The sequence below is a fragment of the Macaca fascicularis genome, chromosome 15 (genome assembly GCF_037993035.2).
Source record: "Macaca fascicularis isolate 582-1 chromosome 15, T2T-MFA8v1.1".
Lineage (NCBI taxonomy): Eukaryota > Metazoa > Chordata > Mammalia > Primates > Cercopithecidae > Macaca > Macaca fascicularis.
The window spans coordinates 65,090,821-65,110,301 of NC_088389.1; the positions used below are offsets into that span (position 1 = coordinate 65,090,821).

The 19,481-nt window shown below is 40.6% G+C and overlaps 1 protein-coding gene and 1 non-coding gene across 7 annotated transcripts in view; both read left to right on the forward strand.

Moving 5' to 3' along the window:
- KIF24 (kinesin family member 24) overlaps nt 1-19,481 on the forward strand; it is a 91,272-nt gene that overhangs the window by 28,836 nt on the left and 42,955 nt on the right. For 5 of the 6 annotated variants that reach the window (XM_045373379.3, XM_074017262.1, XM_005581468.5 and 2 more), the window contains exons 4-6: nt 4,586-4,683; nt 11,256-11,471; nt 15,249-15,336. In XM_045373379.3, coding sequence (XP_045229314.2) covers nt 4,586-4,683; nt 11,256-11,471; nt 15,249-15,336 — 402 coding nt within the window. The remainder of the gene's footprint in view (nt 1-4,585; nt 4,684-11,255; nt 11,472-15,248; nt 15,337-19,481) is intronic. The other variant, XM_074017260.1, reaches the window with a different exon arrangement.
- LOC123569306 (U2 spliceosomal RNA) lies at nt 18,884-19,067 on the forward strand. The gene has a single exon (XR_006692940.2). It is a non-coding gene; the product is annotated as a U2 spliceosomal RNA (small nuclear RNA).

The window sequence follows — 19,481 nt, forward strand, 5'->3', positions numbered from 1 at the left end:
CTTTTATAATCTGAAAAAAAACTTATTTAAAAAATAAACTGCACTTTGGGAGGCTGAGGCAGAGGGATCACCTGGGGCCAGGAATTTGAGACCAGCCTGGCTAACATAGCGAAACCCCATCTCTACTAAAAATACAAAAAATTAGCTGAGCGTGGTGGCTGTGTGCCTATAATCCCAGCTACTCGGGAGGCTGAGGCACGAGTATCGCTTGAATCTGGGAGGAAGAGGTTGCAGTGAGCAGAGATCACACCACTGCACTCCAACCTGGGCGACAAAGGGAGACTCTGCCTCAAAACAAACAAACAAACAAACATGGAACTCTGATTCTGTCAAGGTTAGTGAAGTCAACATAGGTGTTGCTCCAGCCTCACTGATAAAGTGTGAGCAAATGAAAGTGTGTGTGATGCAAAGGACTTTATGAATTGTGCATGTACGTTAACTATAATAATCTTGCATGTTTACATATCTTTCATGAAAGATATTTACAAAAGTACTAGGAAAACCAATATCTAAACCTTATGGGAAGGAAAGATACTAATTCCCTTAACAAATGCTTTCCGAGGTCTTTACTCAAAAGCTCAAGTTATCCATGAGCACTTTTAGAAGGAGAGGCAGAATTGCCATATACTCACTGTAACAAAAGCAAACAAAAAAAAATGTATTCTCACTTTAGTTGTGAGTTTTTTTTCTTTTTTTTGAGAAATGCTGAATATATCCACATCTATAGGTAACTATATATTTAGTGGGTTTCTTTGCTTTTGATTTCATACCTAACTATAAAAACCTATGGTGATATTTGAGCAACTAATTAATTTGTCTCCTTGCCTAGAGACCATATATGAGATAGATATAAATAATGTTCATTAAAACCAGATTTTAGGCCGTGCACAGTGACTCACACCTGTAATCCCAGCACTTTGGTAGGCCGAGGCAGGCGGATCACCTTCAGGAGTTCTGAGACCAGCCTGGTCAACGTGGTGAAACCCTGTCTCTACTAACAATACAAAAAAATTAGCTGGGCGTGGTGGTGGGCACTGTAATCCCAGCTACTCGGGAGGCTGAGGCAGGAGAATCACTTGAATCAGGGAGGGGGAGGTTGCAGTGAGCCAAAATCGCACCACTGCACTCCAAACTGGGCAGCAAGGTGAGACTCTGTCTCAAAAAAACAAAACAAAACCAAACAAAAACTCCAGATTTAAAAAATATGTTTATTATTGACCTTTTTAAGCTTAATCGAAAGTTTAATGACCTCTCTATGTACCTATCACCCAACTTCAGTAGTTATTAATATTTTAGTGTTCTTAAAATCTTATCACATTTTTCAAAACACTAAAAGTTGACACGTCTTTATTATTCTTCAGATTCATTATTTTCTTACTTTGTAACTTTTTTTGTAACTTGTAGATTTAGATTTGTGTTCCCAATTTCTTCTTAGACAATCTAACAAATTTCCATTCTAATGTAATTTAATGGTACACACAACAGAAACAACCTTGGGATAGAGTGACCCACAGTAAATTGGCCCAAGTCCAGTTTTCTGGATCTGTCCATACAGTTTTTTTTTTTTGACTAGATATTTAGAGCTGGCCCAAAAAGAAGATAAGGCCTTATCTGTCATTCATGGTGTATGGACTGTCATTATGCTATATTCAGGCTTGAAATTATCAGGAGATCTTTTTTTTTTTTTATTATTATGCTTTAAGTTCTAGGGTACATGTGCATAACGTGCAGGTTTGTTACATATGTATACTTGTGCCATGTTGCTGTGCTGCACCCATCAACTCGTCAGCACCCAAGGATTTCTTAAATATATAGTCTTATATATTAGACCAACTATATATATGTACATATGTGTATATATGTATATATATGTGTATGTATATGTATACACACACACACCATCTTGGTAGCCCAGCTATATATATGTAAAATAATATATGTTATTCCGTGTTACTTTTATATGAAAAAGTAAAAATCTCTGAATAGGATAGATTCACCTATTTCGAAATCAAAAGGTACAAAAGTGTAAAATACAAGTGTCCCTCCAATCCTGTTTCTTCCATGAAGGAAATTGGGGTTATCTATTCTAAGTGTATCTTTCCAGAGATATTCTATAAATACATGTTACTTTTTTTAAATTTTTTTTTATTTTTTGGGACAGCATCTCATCTGTGGCCCAGGCTGGAATGCAGTGGTGCAAATAATATATTAGAATATATATCAGCCAGCATGGTGGCTCACACCTATAATCCCAGCACTTTGGGAGGCTGAGGCAGCACTTGAGGTCAGGAGTTTGAGACCAACCTGGCCAACATGGTGAGACCCCGTCTCTACTAAAAATACAAAAATTAGCTGGGCATGGTGGTATACGCCTGTAGTCCCAGCTACTTGGGAGGCTGAGGCAGGAGAGTGGCTTAAACCTGAGAGACGGAGGTTGCAGTGAGCCAAGATCATGCCTGCACTCCAGCCTGGGCAACAGAGCGAGACTCCATCTCAAAAAATAAATCAATAAACAAAATACATATTATTATTATATATGTATAGTTGGGCTATATATATATAAGAATATATGTGTATATATTATATATATGTGTGTATATATACATAATATATACAAGCTACCAACATGATATAAGAATATGTATTCATATGTATATTCATACATATATATATGTAGTTGTACCTACCAACATGGTAAGCCTCTAAATTATGGAAATAATTACAGCTGCTGAATTAAAGCTTTTCAGACCCAATATAATGGGGTATTTTATCTCTCTTTTTCCAAATTACTGTGATTTTTCACTTGCAAGTTGTCTTGGACCCCTTTATCTCCCCAGGTCTCCACCTCTAGTCAGTTATCAAATTTCTTCTGTATCCATCTCTTTATTTCCTTGGTTATCATCTAATTTAGAACCCTTTTTACCTCACCACTGAATTACTAGTGTCTCTGCTCTCAAACCATTCATAGTGTGAAGCCAGATAAATCTTCCAGTAAAGACTGAGATCGTCCTTCCTGCCTATAGTTTTTCTTTGTTTCCCCACTATTTACTGAATTAAATATGAGCATTCTGCCCCCCAGTTAAGACTGGTGTCCCAAGACCCCTACAACACAGTCCTAACTCATTATTCTAGTATTCTGTCTCTTTTTTTTTTTTTTTTGAGATGGAGTTCTGCTCTTATTGCCCAGGCTGGAGTGCAATGGTGCGATCTCAACTTACTGCAACCTCTGCCTCCTGGGTTCCAGCGATTCTCCTGCCTCAGCCTCCTGAGTAGCTGGGATTACAGGCGCCTGCCACCACGCCTGGCTAATTTTTTTGTATTTTAAGTAGAGATGGGTTTCACCATGTTGGCGAGGCTGATCTCAAACTCCTGACCTCAGGTGATCCACCTGCCTCGGCCTCCTGAAGTGCTGAGATTATAGGCGTGGAGCCACTGCACCCGGCCTCTGTTTGACTTTTCTGCTTTCTGTGATACTATATTTCAATCACATTGAATCCTTGCTATTCCCTGAACATTAATTAATTAAACAGTTAATTCCTTTTGCTTTTCTGCTTTGACTCTGTTCATACTTCCCCTGTGCCTGGAATACCTTCCCTCCTTCCATCACTACCTTTCAGATTCCTCCTCTTCCCCCATAGTTCATTCTCAGTATAGTCTTTTTCATAATCAGAGAGAATATGTTTTCCTTTGAAGTCCACATGTACTTTATGTTAAGATTCTTCTGTCTTCTAGTCATTTGCATACTTGCGTAGATTAAGATTTTTAGGAGATAAGATAGGGAAATGCTAGGGTAATGTCTGTATCCTTGGGCCCCTTCAAGTGCCTACTGCAATGTTTGTGCTACCAGCTGAGCAATAAATATTTATGGAATTAAAAGTTAAGCTGTGTAACCTACAGAATTGAGATCTTCCCCTAGAATTCCTCCAAAATTCTTTTTTTTTTTAAATGAAGTCTCGCTCTGTCGCCCAGGCTGGAGTGCAGTGGCGCCATCTCGGCTCACTGCAAGCTCCGCCTCCCGGGTTCACACCATTCTCCTGCCTCAGCCTCCTGAGTAGCTGGGACTACAGGCGCCCACCACCACGCCTGGCTAATTTTTTGTATTTTTAGTAGAGACGGGGTTTCACCGTGTTAGCCAGGATGGTCTCAATCTCCTGACCTCGTGATCTGCCAGCCTCGGCCTCCCAAAGTGCTGGGATTACAGGCGTGAGCCACCGTGCCCAGCCACAAATTCCTCCAAAATTCTAAATATACTAGCCCTAGTTGGAATACCAGGATAATCCCCGTAGAATTCACTTTCTCTCCTAGACCTAAGGAGGATTGGCTCACTCTTGTATTTATCAATTTACTTCTCTTAAGAGAAAACAAAAATCGTGTGCCTTAGTTTTTACCTTGTAAGAACATGTCTACAGAGATCTCAAGAGGAGGCCCTGTCATTTAACAGTGATTGCTTATTTATCTCTAAATTTGATATGGTCAGTTACTATTATTTAAAGACATATTTTGGCGTTTATCATCTGTTAACTAGAATAGTGATTAAGAAAATCCAGAATGTATCTTTTTCTATAAAATCAAATTTATTTTTCAGCATGTTTTTTATTTTGATGAAGTCTTTGGTGAAGCGTGCACCAATCGGGATGTATACATGAAGACTACTCACCCACTTATTCAGCATATTTTCAATGGGTACGATAATGATTATTTGCTTTTCTTGCTTTTTATTTTCTATTTTCTGTTAGGTCATATTTCTTTATAAATATCACATGCTTTTCAGTGCTTTTGACTTAAACATGAATTTGTTGAGCTAATGAATTTAGATTCTTCTGAAAACATGCAGTATCTCTATAGGATTTACCAAGGATTTAGAAATTTGCAGTAAAATTTCCTTTTACACTGATGATATTATTTCTCTGTGTCTAGTGGAAAAATATATTGTGATAGATAGTGAAAGGGTGTTAAAAAAAAGAAAATTATAACTCTTAACAATGTAATCCCATCAAAGTCCTCAGAAGAAAAAGGTTCAAGTGGTTGGAGTTAGTCTGAACTTTGATGATAGGAATTATGTATTCTGGCTATAGTTTAGTTAATTTTTCTTCGGAATCAGATAAATAAGTGAATATCACTTATCAGCTTTTCATAGATGTATTATTATTATTATTATTTTTTAGATGGAGTCTCGCTCTGTCACCCAGGCTGGAGTGCAGTGGCGCCATCTCGGCTTACTACAAGCTCCGCCTCCCGGGTTCATGCCGTTCTCCTGCCTTAGCCTCCCGAGTAGCTGGGACTACAGGCGACCCCCACCATGCCGGGCTGATTTTTTGTATTTTTAGTGGTGACGGGGTTTCAAAACGTTAGCCAGGATGGTCTCGATCTCCTGACCTCATGATCCGCCCGCCTCGGCCTCCCACAGTGCTGGGATTACAGGCGTGAGCCACTGCGCCTGGCCTTATAGATGTATTTTAAAATTATTATTCACACTTAATAAACATTGAATGGGACAGGAATTATAGTAAGGGCCTCTGTTGCATAAGTATTTAAAATATAGGCACGGGCCAGGCATAGTGGCTTGCACCTGTAATCCAAGCACTTTGGGAGGTCAAGACAGGAGGATAGCTTGAGCCCAAGAGTTTGAGACCAGGCTGGGCAACATGAGGAGACCCTGTCTCCACACACACCAAAAAATTTTTATATTATTTTATTTATTTTATTTAAATTTATTTTTTTGAGACAGGGTCTCATTCTGTCACCCAGGCCAAAGTGCAGTGGTGCAATCTCAGCTCACTGCAACCTCTGCCTCTCGGGTTCAAGCAATCCTCCCACCTCAGCCTCGTGAGTAGCTGGGACTGCAGGTGCCTGCCACCACTCCCAGCTAATATTTTTGTATTTTTTTAGAGGTGGGGTTTTGCCTTGTTACCCAGACTAGTCTTGAATTTCTGGGCTCAAGCAATCCTCCTGCTTCAGTCTCCCAAAGTGCTAGGATTATAGGTGTGAGCCACCATGCCTGGCTAATTTTTAAAGTAAGCCAAGCATGGTGATGTGCACCTGGGGTCCCAGCTGCTTGGGAGGCTGAGGTGGGAGGATTGCTTGAGCCCAGGAGGTCAAGGCTGCAGGAGCAGTGATCATGCCACTGCACTCCAGCCTGGGCAACAGAGCAAGACCCTATCTCTGTCTGTCTGTCTGTCTATCCATCCATCCATCCTATCTATTTAATCCACCTACCTATCTATCTACCTACCTGTCTACCTACCTATCTATTAAAATTGTAGGCATGTATGATAGAAAATGCCAAGTAGCCTGCTAATGTTGCTGATTCCAGATAATTTTGACTGTTTTTTTCAAATAACTTTTTAAAAATTGAGGGATAATTTGCATACAATAAGATGTACAGATCTTAAGTATTCAGATTCGATAAGTTTTGATAGTTTTATATATGTGAGTAACAAATATCTGTAACAAGACATGGAACATTTTCATCACCCCAGAAAGTTGTCTTGTGTCCCTATTTAGTTAATCCTCCACCCTCACCCCCAGGTCTTAAGTAACCACTGACTTACTTTCTGTCAGTATAGATTAGTTTTATCTGTTCTACAATATCATAGAGATAGAATCATTATGCTTATATGCTTAGCATAATGTTTGCTTAGCATAATAGTGTTTCATATTAGTACATGTTGTTACATGTATCTGTGGTTTTCATTGATGAGTAATATTCCCTTCTCTGAAATTATCACAGTTTGTTTTGTCCATTCTCCTGTCGACAGACATTTGCATTGTTTCCAGCTTTGGACTTTATGAATAAAGTATGAACATTCTTTTTTTTTTTTTTTTTTTGAGATGGAGTTTCGCTCTTGTTGCCCAGGCTGGAGTGCAATGGTGCAATCTCAGCTTACCGCAACCTCTGCCTCCCGGGTTAAAGTGATTCTCCTGCCTCAGCCTCCCTAGTAGCTGGGATTGTAATCCCACGCCTGGCTAATTTTTTATTTTTTAGTAGAGATGGGGTTTCTCCATGTTGGCCAGAGCATTCTTATACAATTTTTTTTATGAGCATGTTTTCATTTGCTTTGGGTAAAAACCTAGAAATGGAATTGGTGGCTCGTAGGATAGGTTTATATTTATAAGAAAGTGTCTAGCTGGGCACAGTGGCTCACGCCTGTAATCCCAGCACTTTGGGAGGCCGAGGCAGGCAGATCACGAGGTCAGGAGATTGAAACCATCCTGGTCAACATGGTGAAACCCTGTCTCTACTAAAATACAAAAAATTAGCTGGGCGTGGTGGCAGGCACCTGTGGTCCCAGCTACTTGGGAGGCTGTGGCAGGAGAATGGTGTGAACCTGGGAGGCGGAGCGAGACTCCGTCTCAAAAAAAAAAAAAGAAAGTGTCAGTTGGGCCCAGTGGTTCACACTTGTAATTTCACAATTTGGGAGGCTGAGGCGGGAGAATCACTTGAGCCAGGAGTTCAAGACCAGCCTGGGCAACATAATGAGATCCTATCTCTAAAAAAAAATTAAAAATTAGCTGGGTGTGGTGGCACATGCCTGTAGTCCCAGCTACTTGGGAGGTTGTTGTTTGAGCCCAAAGGATCAAGGCTGCAATAATCTGTGATCACTACACTCCAACCTGGGCAACAGAGCAAGACCCTGTCTCAAAGAAGGGAAAAAAAGGGAGAATGTCAAACAACATTTCAAAGTGTTGTATCATTTTATACTCCCAACAGTAACATGAGAATTGCAGTTCTGCAATATCTGATATTGTCAGGCTTTGTTATTTTAGCCAATCTAATGGGTATTAAATCACTTCATTATAGGTTTAATTTGAATTTCTCCAATGCCTAATGATACTATACTGAGCTTCTTTTCATGATTTTTTTTTTTTTTTTTTTTTTGAGACAGAGTCTCGCTCTTTTGCCCAGGCTGGAGTGCAGTGGGGCGATCTCAGCTCACTGCAAGCTCTGCCTCCTAGGTTCACACCATTCTCCTGCCTCAGCCTCCCGAGTAGCTGGGACTACAGGCGACTGCCACCACGCCCGGCTAATTTTTTCTATTTTTCAATAGAGACGGGGTTTCACCATGTTAGCCAGGATGGTCTCAATCTCCTAACCTTGTGATCCGCCCACCTCGACCTCCCAAAGTGCTGGGTGCTGGGATTGCAGGCGTGAGCCACCGTGCCTGGCCTTGTTTTTTTTTTTTTTTGAGATAGAGTCTCACTAACGCTCAGGCTGGAGTGCAGTGGTATGATCTCAGCGCACTGCAACTTCCGCCTCCTGGGCTCAAGCGATTCTTGTGCCTCGGCCACCCTAGAAGCTGAGATTGTAGGCGTGTGCCACCACACCTGGCTAATTTTTGTATTTTTAATAGAGATGGGGTCTCGCCATATTGACCAGGCTGATCTCGAACTCCTGGCCTCAAGTGATCCCCCTGCCTCAGCCTCCCAAAGTGCTGGGATTGCAGATGTGATCCACCGTGCCTGGCCCTTTTCATGTCCTTACTGACCATTTGGATATCTTCATTTGCCCATTTTTTTTGTGTTTTGTCGTTTTGTAAAAGCTATTTAATTTTTAAAATTTTATTAGCAGGCTAAAAATGTGAAATATCTCTTAGGTTTAATTTCTTAGTAATGGCACCAAATCTAGGGAATACTTTTTGAGGAGTAAGTTTCTAAAATAAGTTAGAATTTGAATGTTAAGACTTTAGTAATAACAAGAGTTGCAATTTAAGTGTATCCATTCTTTAAAGTATAATAAGGTTTTTCACTCCTGTATTGCTTTTTGAAAAAGCTCATCCCTAAATTGTTCGGAAAGTAAGTAGATGTTATTCTTTCCTCTTACTCTGCTGGATCTTCCTTAATGTGTTCAAATTTTTCTCCTGTAATTCATTTCCTAACTCCGTCTCTGCCAGTGTATTTATAGTACCCACACTGCTGGGAGCCAGGGTTCAAAAGGCAAAGAGTAGCTGGTCTCTGCTCCAAGCAACTTTCATCTAATTAACTCTCATGTCTTGATTCTCACATTTCCATGGTTTCCTTGCTTTTGTCATTTTACTCTTTCTTTGTTTTCTACCTCGCTTCAAATCCTTTTTTGTGTACTCATCTCTCTGCCCACCTGCAGCCTCCCCCATCCCTGTCCATGCTGTAAATCAAAGAAAATAACCCAGGCAAGTCTCAATCATTGTAGATTTATTTGCCAAAGTTAAGAACGTGTGCCCAGGAGACAGGTCTATACCTTTCTCCAAAGACGATTTTGAGGGCTTCATTTTTTAAAGGGTAAGATCTGAGAGCAAAAGTGGAAAAAATAATAAAAAGAAAAGGAAAAAAAATTAGAGGGGAAAGGGTGGATATTGGAGGAAGAGAAATATGTTTTAAATGTTTCAGTAGATAAAAAGACAAAACAGTTACATCCTTTTGAGTCTTTGATCAGTCTTTCACTGAATACTCAATTTTCATATTGGGGATTGGAGAAAATAGTCCTTCATGCTTTCACCTGTCTCAGTGAACTGCATTTTACATAAGATAACGTAGACAACAATAGGGCAGAGGAAGCAATCAAATATGCATTTATTTCAGGTGAGCAGAGTGATGACTTTGAGCTCTGTCCTATGTCCTCCACCTGTGAAAATAAGCTGTCAATTGACATTGCCAGGGTGAAATTCAACACAGCTGTTTTAGGGTAACGGTCATGGGCCCTCAAAGAATTTCCTAGTGGGCAAAATGTGAGGGAGATAGGTAGCTTTTTATCTTTGTAGCGATCTTATTTAGGAACCAAATGGGAGGCAGGTTTGCGGGACCCATTTCCCAGCTTGACTTTCCCGTTTGGCTTAGTGAGTTCGGGGTCCTGAGATTTATTTTCCTGTCACAATGCATAGACTTTTTTCTTGCTGCAAGCAGCTATATTTATCAGTAATCCATGAGATTCATGTTTAAGAGTCTGCAACAGCTCTAAGATTATGTTCATTCTCTACTTAGCACTACGTGGGTGAATCCCACAATACTCAGATAATCTTGGTCTCCAACTCCTCATAAAACATACTGTGATTGACAGGCTGGTCTCCCAGCTCCATTCTCCACCTCTTATTCTGCAATTCTTCACACTCACAGAGGGTGTGTACGCACACATGTACCCACATACAAGAGCAGTGATTCTCACTTAGAATCATAGGACATCAAGACTGGAAGGGATCTTAGAAACCAATCTACTAATACTTAGAAACTAATCTACTGATAAAAGTGAAAACTGAGGCACAGAGGAAAGTGAGGGGACTTGCCTAAGTTCATATGGTTAGTTAATGGTATGGGAGAAACCAGAGCCCAGGCTTTTTTTTTTCCCCTCAAGATTTGGTGTGCCTGCTGCCATATTTACTACTGTGGCCTCTGCTCACGCCATTCCTATTCCACAGTGGAAGCTCTCTGCTTTTCAGCTTCTGCCTTCAAGGCGCAGTCCAATTCCTACTCTTGTGAGTCCTTCCTCAAATACTTTGCTTACATCGATTTTGCCTTTATCTAAACTTACTTAATTATGAGTGGTCACTACCATCCTGCTTATCACATGATCTCCTATTATTTCTCATATTTAATTCTCTATTCTTTCACTAAATTTAACTTTCCAGATTAAGAATAGATCATCTCTAGGATCCTCTAAAGCACCTAGCATGGGGTAGGAACTCAGTAAATGCTTATTGGCTAAGTGGTTTCTTTAAAGCTCTTGTTTCTTTATCTTCTAGAGTTGTTTCTCTTACTGGTTCTGTAAGAAAATTACTATAAGAAAGCTCAGGCTGGGCATGGTGGCTCACATCTGTAATCCCAGCACTTTGAGTGGCTGAGGTGGGCGGATCATTTGAGGTGAGGAGTTCTAGACCAACTTGGCCAACATGGTAAAACCCTATCTCTAGTAAAAATACAAAAATTAGCCCGGTGTGGTGGCGCGCACCTGTAGTTCCAGCTACTCAGGAGGCTGAGGCAGGAGAATCACTTGAATCCAGGAGACAGAGGTTGCAGTGAGCCGAGATCACACCATTGCACTCCAGCCTGGGTGACAGTGAGACTCCATTTCAAAAAAAAAAAAGGAAGTTTTGTGTACTGGTTTGAGAATTTTTTTTCCTCTTCCTGTGTTTTTATAATGTAAAGTCCTCTTCTTAAAGGTTTATGTGTTTATAGCTGAATTTTCTCTAGGATTCTATGTTTGCATTTGACCTTTGTAATTAAAAATCTTTGGGTAAACTAATACTTCTCTTAATATGCATAAGTAATGCAAATTATCCTTTCCCCAGAGGCAATGCCACTTGCTTTGCTTATGGACAGACAGGTGCTGGAAAGACCTACACCATGATAGGAACTCATGAGAACCCAGGATTGTATGCTCTAGCTGCCAAAGATATCTTCAGGCAACTACAAGTGTCCCAGCCAAGAAAGCACCTCTTTGTGTGGATCAGCTTCTATGAAATTTACTGCGGACAGCTTTATGACCTCCTAAATAGAAGAAAAAGGTACTGAATATGAGTGGGAAGAGATAAATCTGTTAATCACTGTTTTAAGCCAGAGTCCTAGAGAATCACTGAATCATGGGCTTTAATCAGATGCTTTGGTACATTAGTGCCCTTTTGTGAAATGAGCCTCCTGCATCAGATATTTTCTAGCTGTCAATTCAGCTATAGGAAAATATAAATTAGCTTTTCATTAATATGTTTAAAGCGTTCAATATTCTAATGTCTATCAAAAGACTTTCCTTTTTTATTTTGGTCTATGAAGAAGGCCATAATTTCAGGAAGTCAGGAAATCAACATGTACTTAAACCCCTTCCTGTTCTTTTGACCTATTATTATACTGGAAAAACTATAAATAATGTTTTCCACTTTCTCTTGTTTTTCCTCTAAATAATCTTAGGGTAAACACAACAATAGTTTTCTGAAATCAGTAAGAAAAGAAAATCTTCTCATTAGAGTTTTAACACTTACTAGGCTTAAACTATTGCCCTCGAAACATAATATAGTAATTTAGAAATGTATTTAGTAACTCTACTTTTTAAACACCTCTTATATTTTTCTGGCTTGAAGTTTTGTTTAGGTTGAAACAGATGACTTAAACTGAGTAGGAGGGAAAACAAGTAGTGGAGGAAAAGGGAGAATAGGGAGGTTAAGAGGGAGTGGGGGAGGTGGAAGGATTAAAGGTTGTCGTAACAGAATTAACCAGATTTGAGATATTGGAGGAGTGAATTGAGGCTGAGCCTGCTGGAAGGCTAGGGAAACCTAATCAGCTTGAGAACTAGCCCCGCAACAAAAGTATCTAAGCCTCTATGGAGCTGTCCAAAAGGATGCACAAGTTTTGTGTGCTCCAAGCAAGCAGTGGAATGGGGAGTGGGGGAGCAGTTCCAGTTCAATAGGGAGACCATGATAGGGCAGGCCCCCATTGTAGAGAGTCACTAGGGTACTGAGTAGCATAACTGGAGAAGCTGGCGAGTGGGCTTAGGCAGGCCTCTCTCCTATAGACTATTCCAGTGAAAAGGGGACCTTCAGATATGCCACTTGAGATTGTATAGGTGTTCAGAGTTCAGTCCTGACAAAACAACTGTGAAATAAAAGAGGGTGCTACTCTGGGGATGCTTGAGGAAGAGTTGCCTTTCTTTTTTATTTTCTTGGTGTTGACGTCTCGAATTAGCTCAATCATAGCTTCTCCATCAAGCTCCAGTGCCCTCATTAGGAGCCCTTTCCAGTCAGAATGCCCACTTTCCTTAAAGAACAGTTGCCATAGAATAAAAGCCATTGTGCTGTGTGTCTGTGCGTGTGTATGTGTGTGTGTGTGTGTTGTTTGTTTGGGTGAAGGGAGGTTAGGATATCTAGCTCTTTCTGAACGCATTTCTTTAATGAATTGCCCAGATTATTTTATTGCCCTGTATATTTGCATTCTTCAGTTGTAGCAGGGGTAGGCATATATTAACTCCTAGGTTTGATGCTTCTCTGAGGCTCACTAGGGAAGACCCATGCTTACTTTACAAGTGTCATGGCCTGTGGGGTTCATATATATATATATCCATTTAATTGGCTAATGTAATCTATTTCCTACCTTTCTGGGGCTTCTGAAATGTTCTGGTCCATTGATGGTACCCTTTCCTGTTTATGCTGTTATGCTTTATCCTGTTGATTTTTTTTTTTTTTTTTTTCTTTTTCTGAGGCAAGGTATTGCTCTGTCGCCCAGGCTGGAGTACAGTGGTGCCACCACAGCTCACTGCAGCCTCATCCTCCTGGGCTGAAGTGATCCTCCCATCTCAGCCTCCCAGATAACTGGGACTACAGGTACATGCTACCATGCCCTGCTAATTTTTATTTTTTGTAGACACAGGGTCTCCCTATGTTACTTACCCAGGCTGTTCCCAAACTCCTGGGCTCAAACAATCCTCTTCTCTAGGCCTCCCAAAGTGTTAGGATTATAGGTTTCAGCCACTGTACCTGACCAATTTTTTAATAAGATTTATTTTCTATAATAGTGGGGCTTTGACAAGGGTAGACAAAAGTACGTGTGTTCAGTCTGCCTCTTAAACTGGAAAACAAAGCTTGAGGATCTTAAAATTAATTCCTTGGGCCGGGCGCGGTGGCTCAAGCCTGTAATCCCAGCACTTTGGGAGGCCGAGATGGGCGGATCACGAGGTCAGGAGATCGAGACCATCCTGGCTAACACGGTGAAACCCCATCTCTACTAAAAAATACAAAAAACTAGCCCGGCGAGGTGGCGGGCGCCTGTAGTCCCAGCTACTCGGGAGGCTGAGGCAGGAGAATGGTCTAAACCCGGGAGGCGGAGCTTGCAGTGAGCTGAGATCCGGCCACTGCACCCCAGCCTGGGCGACAGAGCAAGACTCTGTCTCAAAAAAAAAAAAAAAAAAAAAAATTAATTCCTGGAAGTAGAGGATAAATTGTTTTTATACCCTTGCATAAAAACTGAAGTACGTTTTAGGCTGTCCCTGAGGAATCTTTCCGGGATGGGCTCAGAGATTAAGGCCTGGGAAATATGTTCAGGAATGACATCTGGGCTCTAAAAGTTAGATCTTCCTTTTTTTTTTTTAAAAAACAGAGATGGGCTCTTGCTACATTACGCAGGCTGTAACGTAGTGACTATTCACAGGCGCAATCATAGCGTACTACAGCCTCAAACTCCTGAGCTCAGGCAATCCTCCTGCCTCAGCCTCCTGAATAGCTGGGACTACAAACATGCACCACTGCACCCAACAGCTAGATTCTTTTACTACAGAAGGCTGACTGTTTTAATAGATTTGTTTTCAGAGAGATCATGGGCATTGGTGAGGCTGTTTCCCTCCAATCCTTCTGTAGAGATCTGGAAAATTGAGATGAAGCATAGACTGAGAAAAAAATTGTTTTTGAGAAAAACATTCTTGTATTTTAAATTATGAAGTGGAATTCCGTTCTTAACCCTAATCAGTATCTTGTTAAGGGGGAAAAATAATCTTAGAGTCTTTGATAGATTCAACACATGCCTCTCAGTGGATCTGGTTTAATGATGATGGTAGACCAAAACCATTTATTACCTTAAACGCAGACCTAAGGCATTCAGATGCAGCCCAGCTCTTCCTTGCTCCTTTATAAGGTGTATCAGGACTCTTTACATTGCAAATAAAAGAAAACCCCATGTATACTAGCTTAAGCATTTAGGGAAATCATTGGCTCAAATAACTGGAAAGCTTAGAGGACAGTCAAGCTTCAGCATTGGTTTACTCCAGCAACTCAGGGATGCAATAAGGACCCAGTTTATTTTCATCTCTTCATTCTGTCTTCTGTGTTATTAGTTTCATCCTGAAACCAACTCTCTTTGTGGATACAAAATGGCTTTCACTGCTTCCAGGGCCACAGGGCCATATGCTTTCACATCCAGGGACAAAGGGAGAGTATCACTTTACCAGGCATCTAACAACTAGAGACCAGGACTTTATTTTGATTGGACCAGCAGAGATCCCATATCCACCTCTGAACAAATCACAGTGTAGCCAGGCATACATCATCCACGGATTAGCATAGTTTAGATTATGTGCTCATTCTTTTAATTGTAGCCAGAGATGTTGATTTATTTTACAACAATCAACAACCAACCCTGAATCGAGCTGAGGTCAGGAAGGTGGGGTTGGGAGGAGGATAAGCATCCATCCCACTCAAACAGAAAACTGCTACTTAATAGCGGAATAGCAGAATGGTTTCTGGGGAGGCAAGAACAAAGTCTGTTTTAGTAGCACCATCATACCAACCACATTCTTGCATCTGCAGGCTCTTTGCAAGAGAAGATAGCAAGCACATGGTGCAGATAGTGGGACTGCAAGAGCTTCAGGTGGACAGTGTGGAGCTCCTCTTAGAGGTAATTAATTCTTCCTTCTTTATTACCCCACCACAACAGTATAAGTACAGGGGACCAATTCATTTTGCTACTAAGCAAGTACAGTGGACTTATATTTAGGCAAAAGGCAATGACAAGCACACCACTTCACATCTATAAAATGTGAATCCTTTTCTGAAAGGATAGTTTGTTTCTCTATAGGGTCGATGTCACAATGCCACGGTTAGTGGGAGGTAGGGCATGTGGGAGAACCTAATTCACTGGAGGGGTACTACTGGGCCAGTTTCTTTCTTTATTTGAGATGGAGTCACACTCTGTCACCCAACCTGGAGTGCAATGGCACAATCTCGGCTCACTGCAACCTCTGCCTCATGGGTTCAAACAATTCTTCTGCCTCAGCCTCCCAAGAAGCTGAGATTACAGGCACCCACCACCACACCTGGCTAATTTTTTGTATTTTTAGTAGAGACAGGGTTTCAACATGTTGGCCAGGCTGGTCTCGAACTCCTGACCTCAGGTGATCCACCTGCCTCGACCTCCCAAAGTGCTGGGATTACAGCCGTGAGCCACCACGCCCAGCCTTATTGGGCCAGTTTCAAATGCTGCTCATGTGTTTCTCTATGGCAGTGGGCTCTAGGAAAAGCTGCTGGAGATAAATATTTGTACTTTAAATTATTTTTACTTTTTTTTTTTTTTTTTTAGCAACAAGGGTCTTGCTCTGTTGCCCAGGCTGGAGTGTAGAGGTGTGATCATAGCTCACTGCAGCCTCCCACTTCAGCCTCCCAAGTAGCTGGGACTGCAGGCACATGCCACCAGACCTGGCTAATTTTTTAAAATTTTTTGTAGAGATGGTGTCTTGCTATGTCACCCAGGGTGGTCTCGAACTCCTGACCTCAAGCAGTCCTCTCACCTTGGCCTCTTAAAGTGCTAGAATTACAAGCGTGAGCCACTGCACCTGGCCCTTATTTTAAATAAGATTTTAAATAAGTAATGCTATCACATGAGTTCAAAATTCAGAAGTGAAAATACCGACTTCCATTTCCTTTTCCAGAGCAACAAATTTTATTAGTTTTTTGTGTGTCCTTCCAAAGGAATTTTTCAATCTGCTTCTTTTATTAAGTTACTGTTTTATTGTAATAAAAGTCATACTTATCATTACATTTAAACATTACAGAAATATGTAATACTTATTAAATTTAAACATTACAGGATAGTAAAGGCACCTCTAACTTACTATACATACCCCATTTCCCCTGTTCCCCACTGAGCTATCCACTGTCCACAGTAAAATATTTAATTTTTTTTCCTGTTCTGGGCATTTATTAATGTAAGTACAAATAGATTTCTGATGAACCTTTCTTTAATGCAGTGTTCCTCAACCCTGGCTTTACATTAGATTGTTTGGAGCCTTTTTTTCCTTACTTAAAAAATGATTTGGCTGGGCGTGGTGGCTCACGCCTGTAATCCCAGCACTTTGGGAGGCTGAGGCAGGTGGATCACGAGGTCAGGAGATCGAGACCATCCTGGCTAACACGGTGAAACCCCGTCTCTACTAAAAATACAAAAAATTAGCCGGGCGTGGTGGCAGGTGCCTATAGTCCCAGCTACTCGGGAGGCTGAGGCAGGAGAATGGCATGAACCTGGTAGGTGGAGCTTGCAGTGAGCCGAGATCGCGCCACTGCACTCCAGTCTGGGAGACACAGCGAGACTACGTCTCAAAAAAAAAAAAAAAATGATTTAACCTCTTTTATTGTGAAAAATAGCACTATACGGAAAAATGCATAAAACCTAAGTATGTCCAGTGTAAAGAAACAAGCACCCTTGTAATCAGTTACTCAGATCAAGAAATAGAACATTGTAGCACGCTACAAACCCCCCGTGTGACTTTCCAATAACACCCCCCTATTATCCTGATTTTTGTGCTAATCACTTTCTTGTTATTTGTTATAGTTTTACTACCTATGTATTTATCCCCAAACCATCTAACTTAGTTTTCATCTGTTTTTGAACTTTGCATGAGTAGAACTGCACTGTGTATTTTTTGGTGTTTTGTTTCTTTTGCTAAATGTTATGCTTTTCAGTTCCATTTAGGTTTTTGCATTTGGTTCTAGTTTTCTTCATTTTTATTTGCTATAGAGTGTTTTATCATAGGAATATACCACAATTTATTTATCTATTCTCTTGTTAATAAACAACTGGGGTTGTTTCTATTTTAGAGTTATTTGGAACATTGCAGCTGTGAGTGTGCTTATACCTGTGAGTGTGCTTATACATGTATTTCTGTACAGAGCACATGGGTTCTCTAGGATATATACCTAGTTGTGAAATGATTAGGTCAGATGATATGCTTTTTTTTTTTTTTTTTTTTCCTGGAGACAGGGTCTTGCTCTATCCAGCCCAGGCTGGAGTCCAGTGGTGTGAACGCATGGCTCACTGCAGCCTTGACCTCCTGGGCTCAAGCAATCCTCCTACCTCAGCTTCCCAAGTAGCTAGGACCACAAGCATATGCCACCACACTTGGCTAATATTTTTATTCTTTGTAGAGACAGGGTCCTGTCATGTTGCCCAGGCTGGTCTCAAGCTCCTTGGCTCAAGCAATCCTCTCACCTCAGCCTCCCAAAGTGTTGGGATGACAGGCACAGTGGCCCATATTTTCAGCTACACTAAATGCTGCCAACTGTTTCCCAGAGTGGTGTGTATTCGTACAAGCAGTATACAGGCAATCCCGTTGCTCTTCATCCTGCAGACACTTTCAATTGATAGATATTTTGAATTTTTGCCAGTCTGTACGTGTTTAATTATATTTTATTGTGGTTTTAATTTGCATTTCCCTGATTAAGAATAAAATTGAATATTTTCTCATATTTTTAACTTGTAATTTGGAGTTCCTCTTTTGGGAATGCCAGTTTGGGTCTTTTCCTCATCTTGAGTTATCTGTCTTTTCCTTCCAATTTGTATATTCTGGATATGAGTCTTGTTGGTTATTTGTATGATAAGCATGTTGTCTCATTCTGTGACTTGTTTTCCCAGTTTCATCATAATGTCTTTTAATGCTTGCTTGTGTCCTCCTCAGGTCAATTAAATCAGAATCCTTCAGGAGTGGGGCCCGGGTGTGGGTATTCTTATTATTTTAAATTAAAATGTAGTTCATATACCATAACATTCACCTTTTTAAAAGTGTATGATCCACTGGGTTTCTTAATATAATTTTCTTATTGAAATATAATTCAGATACCATAATATTCATTCTTTTTTTATTTTTTATTTTTGAGACAGGGTCTCACTCCTGTTACCCAGGCTGGAGTGCAGTGGCGTGATTTCGGCTCACTGCAGCCTCAACCTCCCTGAGCTCAGGTGATCCTTCCCATCTCAGTCTCCTGAGTAGCTGGGACTACAGGTGTGTGCCACCACACCCGGCTAATTTTTTTGATATTTTTAGTAGAAATGGGGTTTCGCCATGTTGCACAGGCTGGTCTCAATCTCCTGGACACAAGCAATCCTCTCACCTCGACCTCCCAAAGTGCTAGGATTACAGGCATGAGCCACCGCGTCCAGCCATAGTATTCTTTTTTTTTTTAGACCAGTGGATCAGAATAGAAAATATAGTATCTTTTCTCAGCAGTTTAGCATGTTCTATTCAAGGACAACCTATTAAATGAATTTTTGGAACAGGGAGATGGAGTAGGAGCTTGCTGTGTCCACTCCATGCATTGACTTGGTATTGCAAGACCTCCGGGAATGGTACATCCTCCCTGAGGGATTTTTTTTAAAGTATACAATTCAGTGATTTTTTTAAAGTATATTGGTGAAGTTATGCAACCATTGCCACTATCTAATTCCAGAAAACTTTTATCACCCCAAAATGAACTAATGCTAACTCCATTAGCAGTTACTCCCTATTTCTCCTGCCCCCAGTGCCTGGCAACCACTAATTTCTATCTCTGTGGATTTGCCAATTCTGCCCATATCATATAAACAGAATTATACAATATGCAACCTTTTGTCTCTGGCTCCTTTCACTTAGTTTATTTTCAGAGTTCATTCATGTTACAGCATGTATCAGGACTTCATTCCTTTTAGTGGCTGAATAATATTACATTGTTTGGATACCTCATTTTATTTATCCATTCGTCAGTTGATAGACATTTGGGTTGTTTCCACTTTTT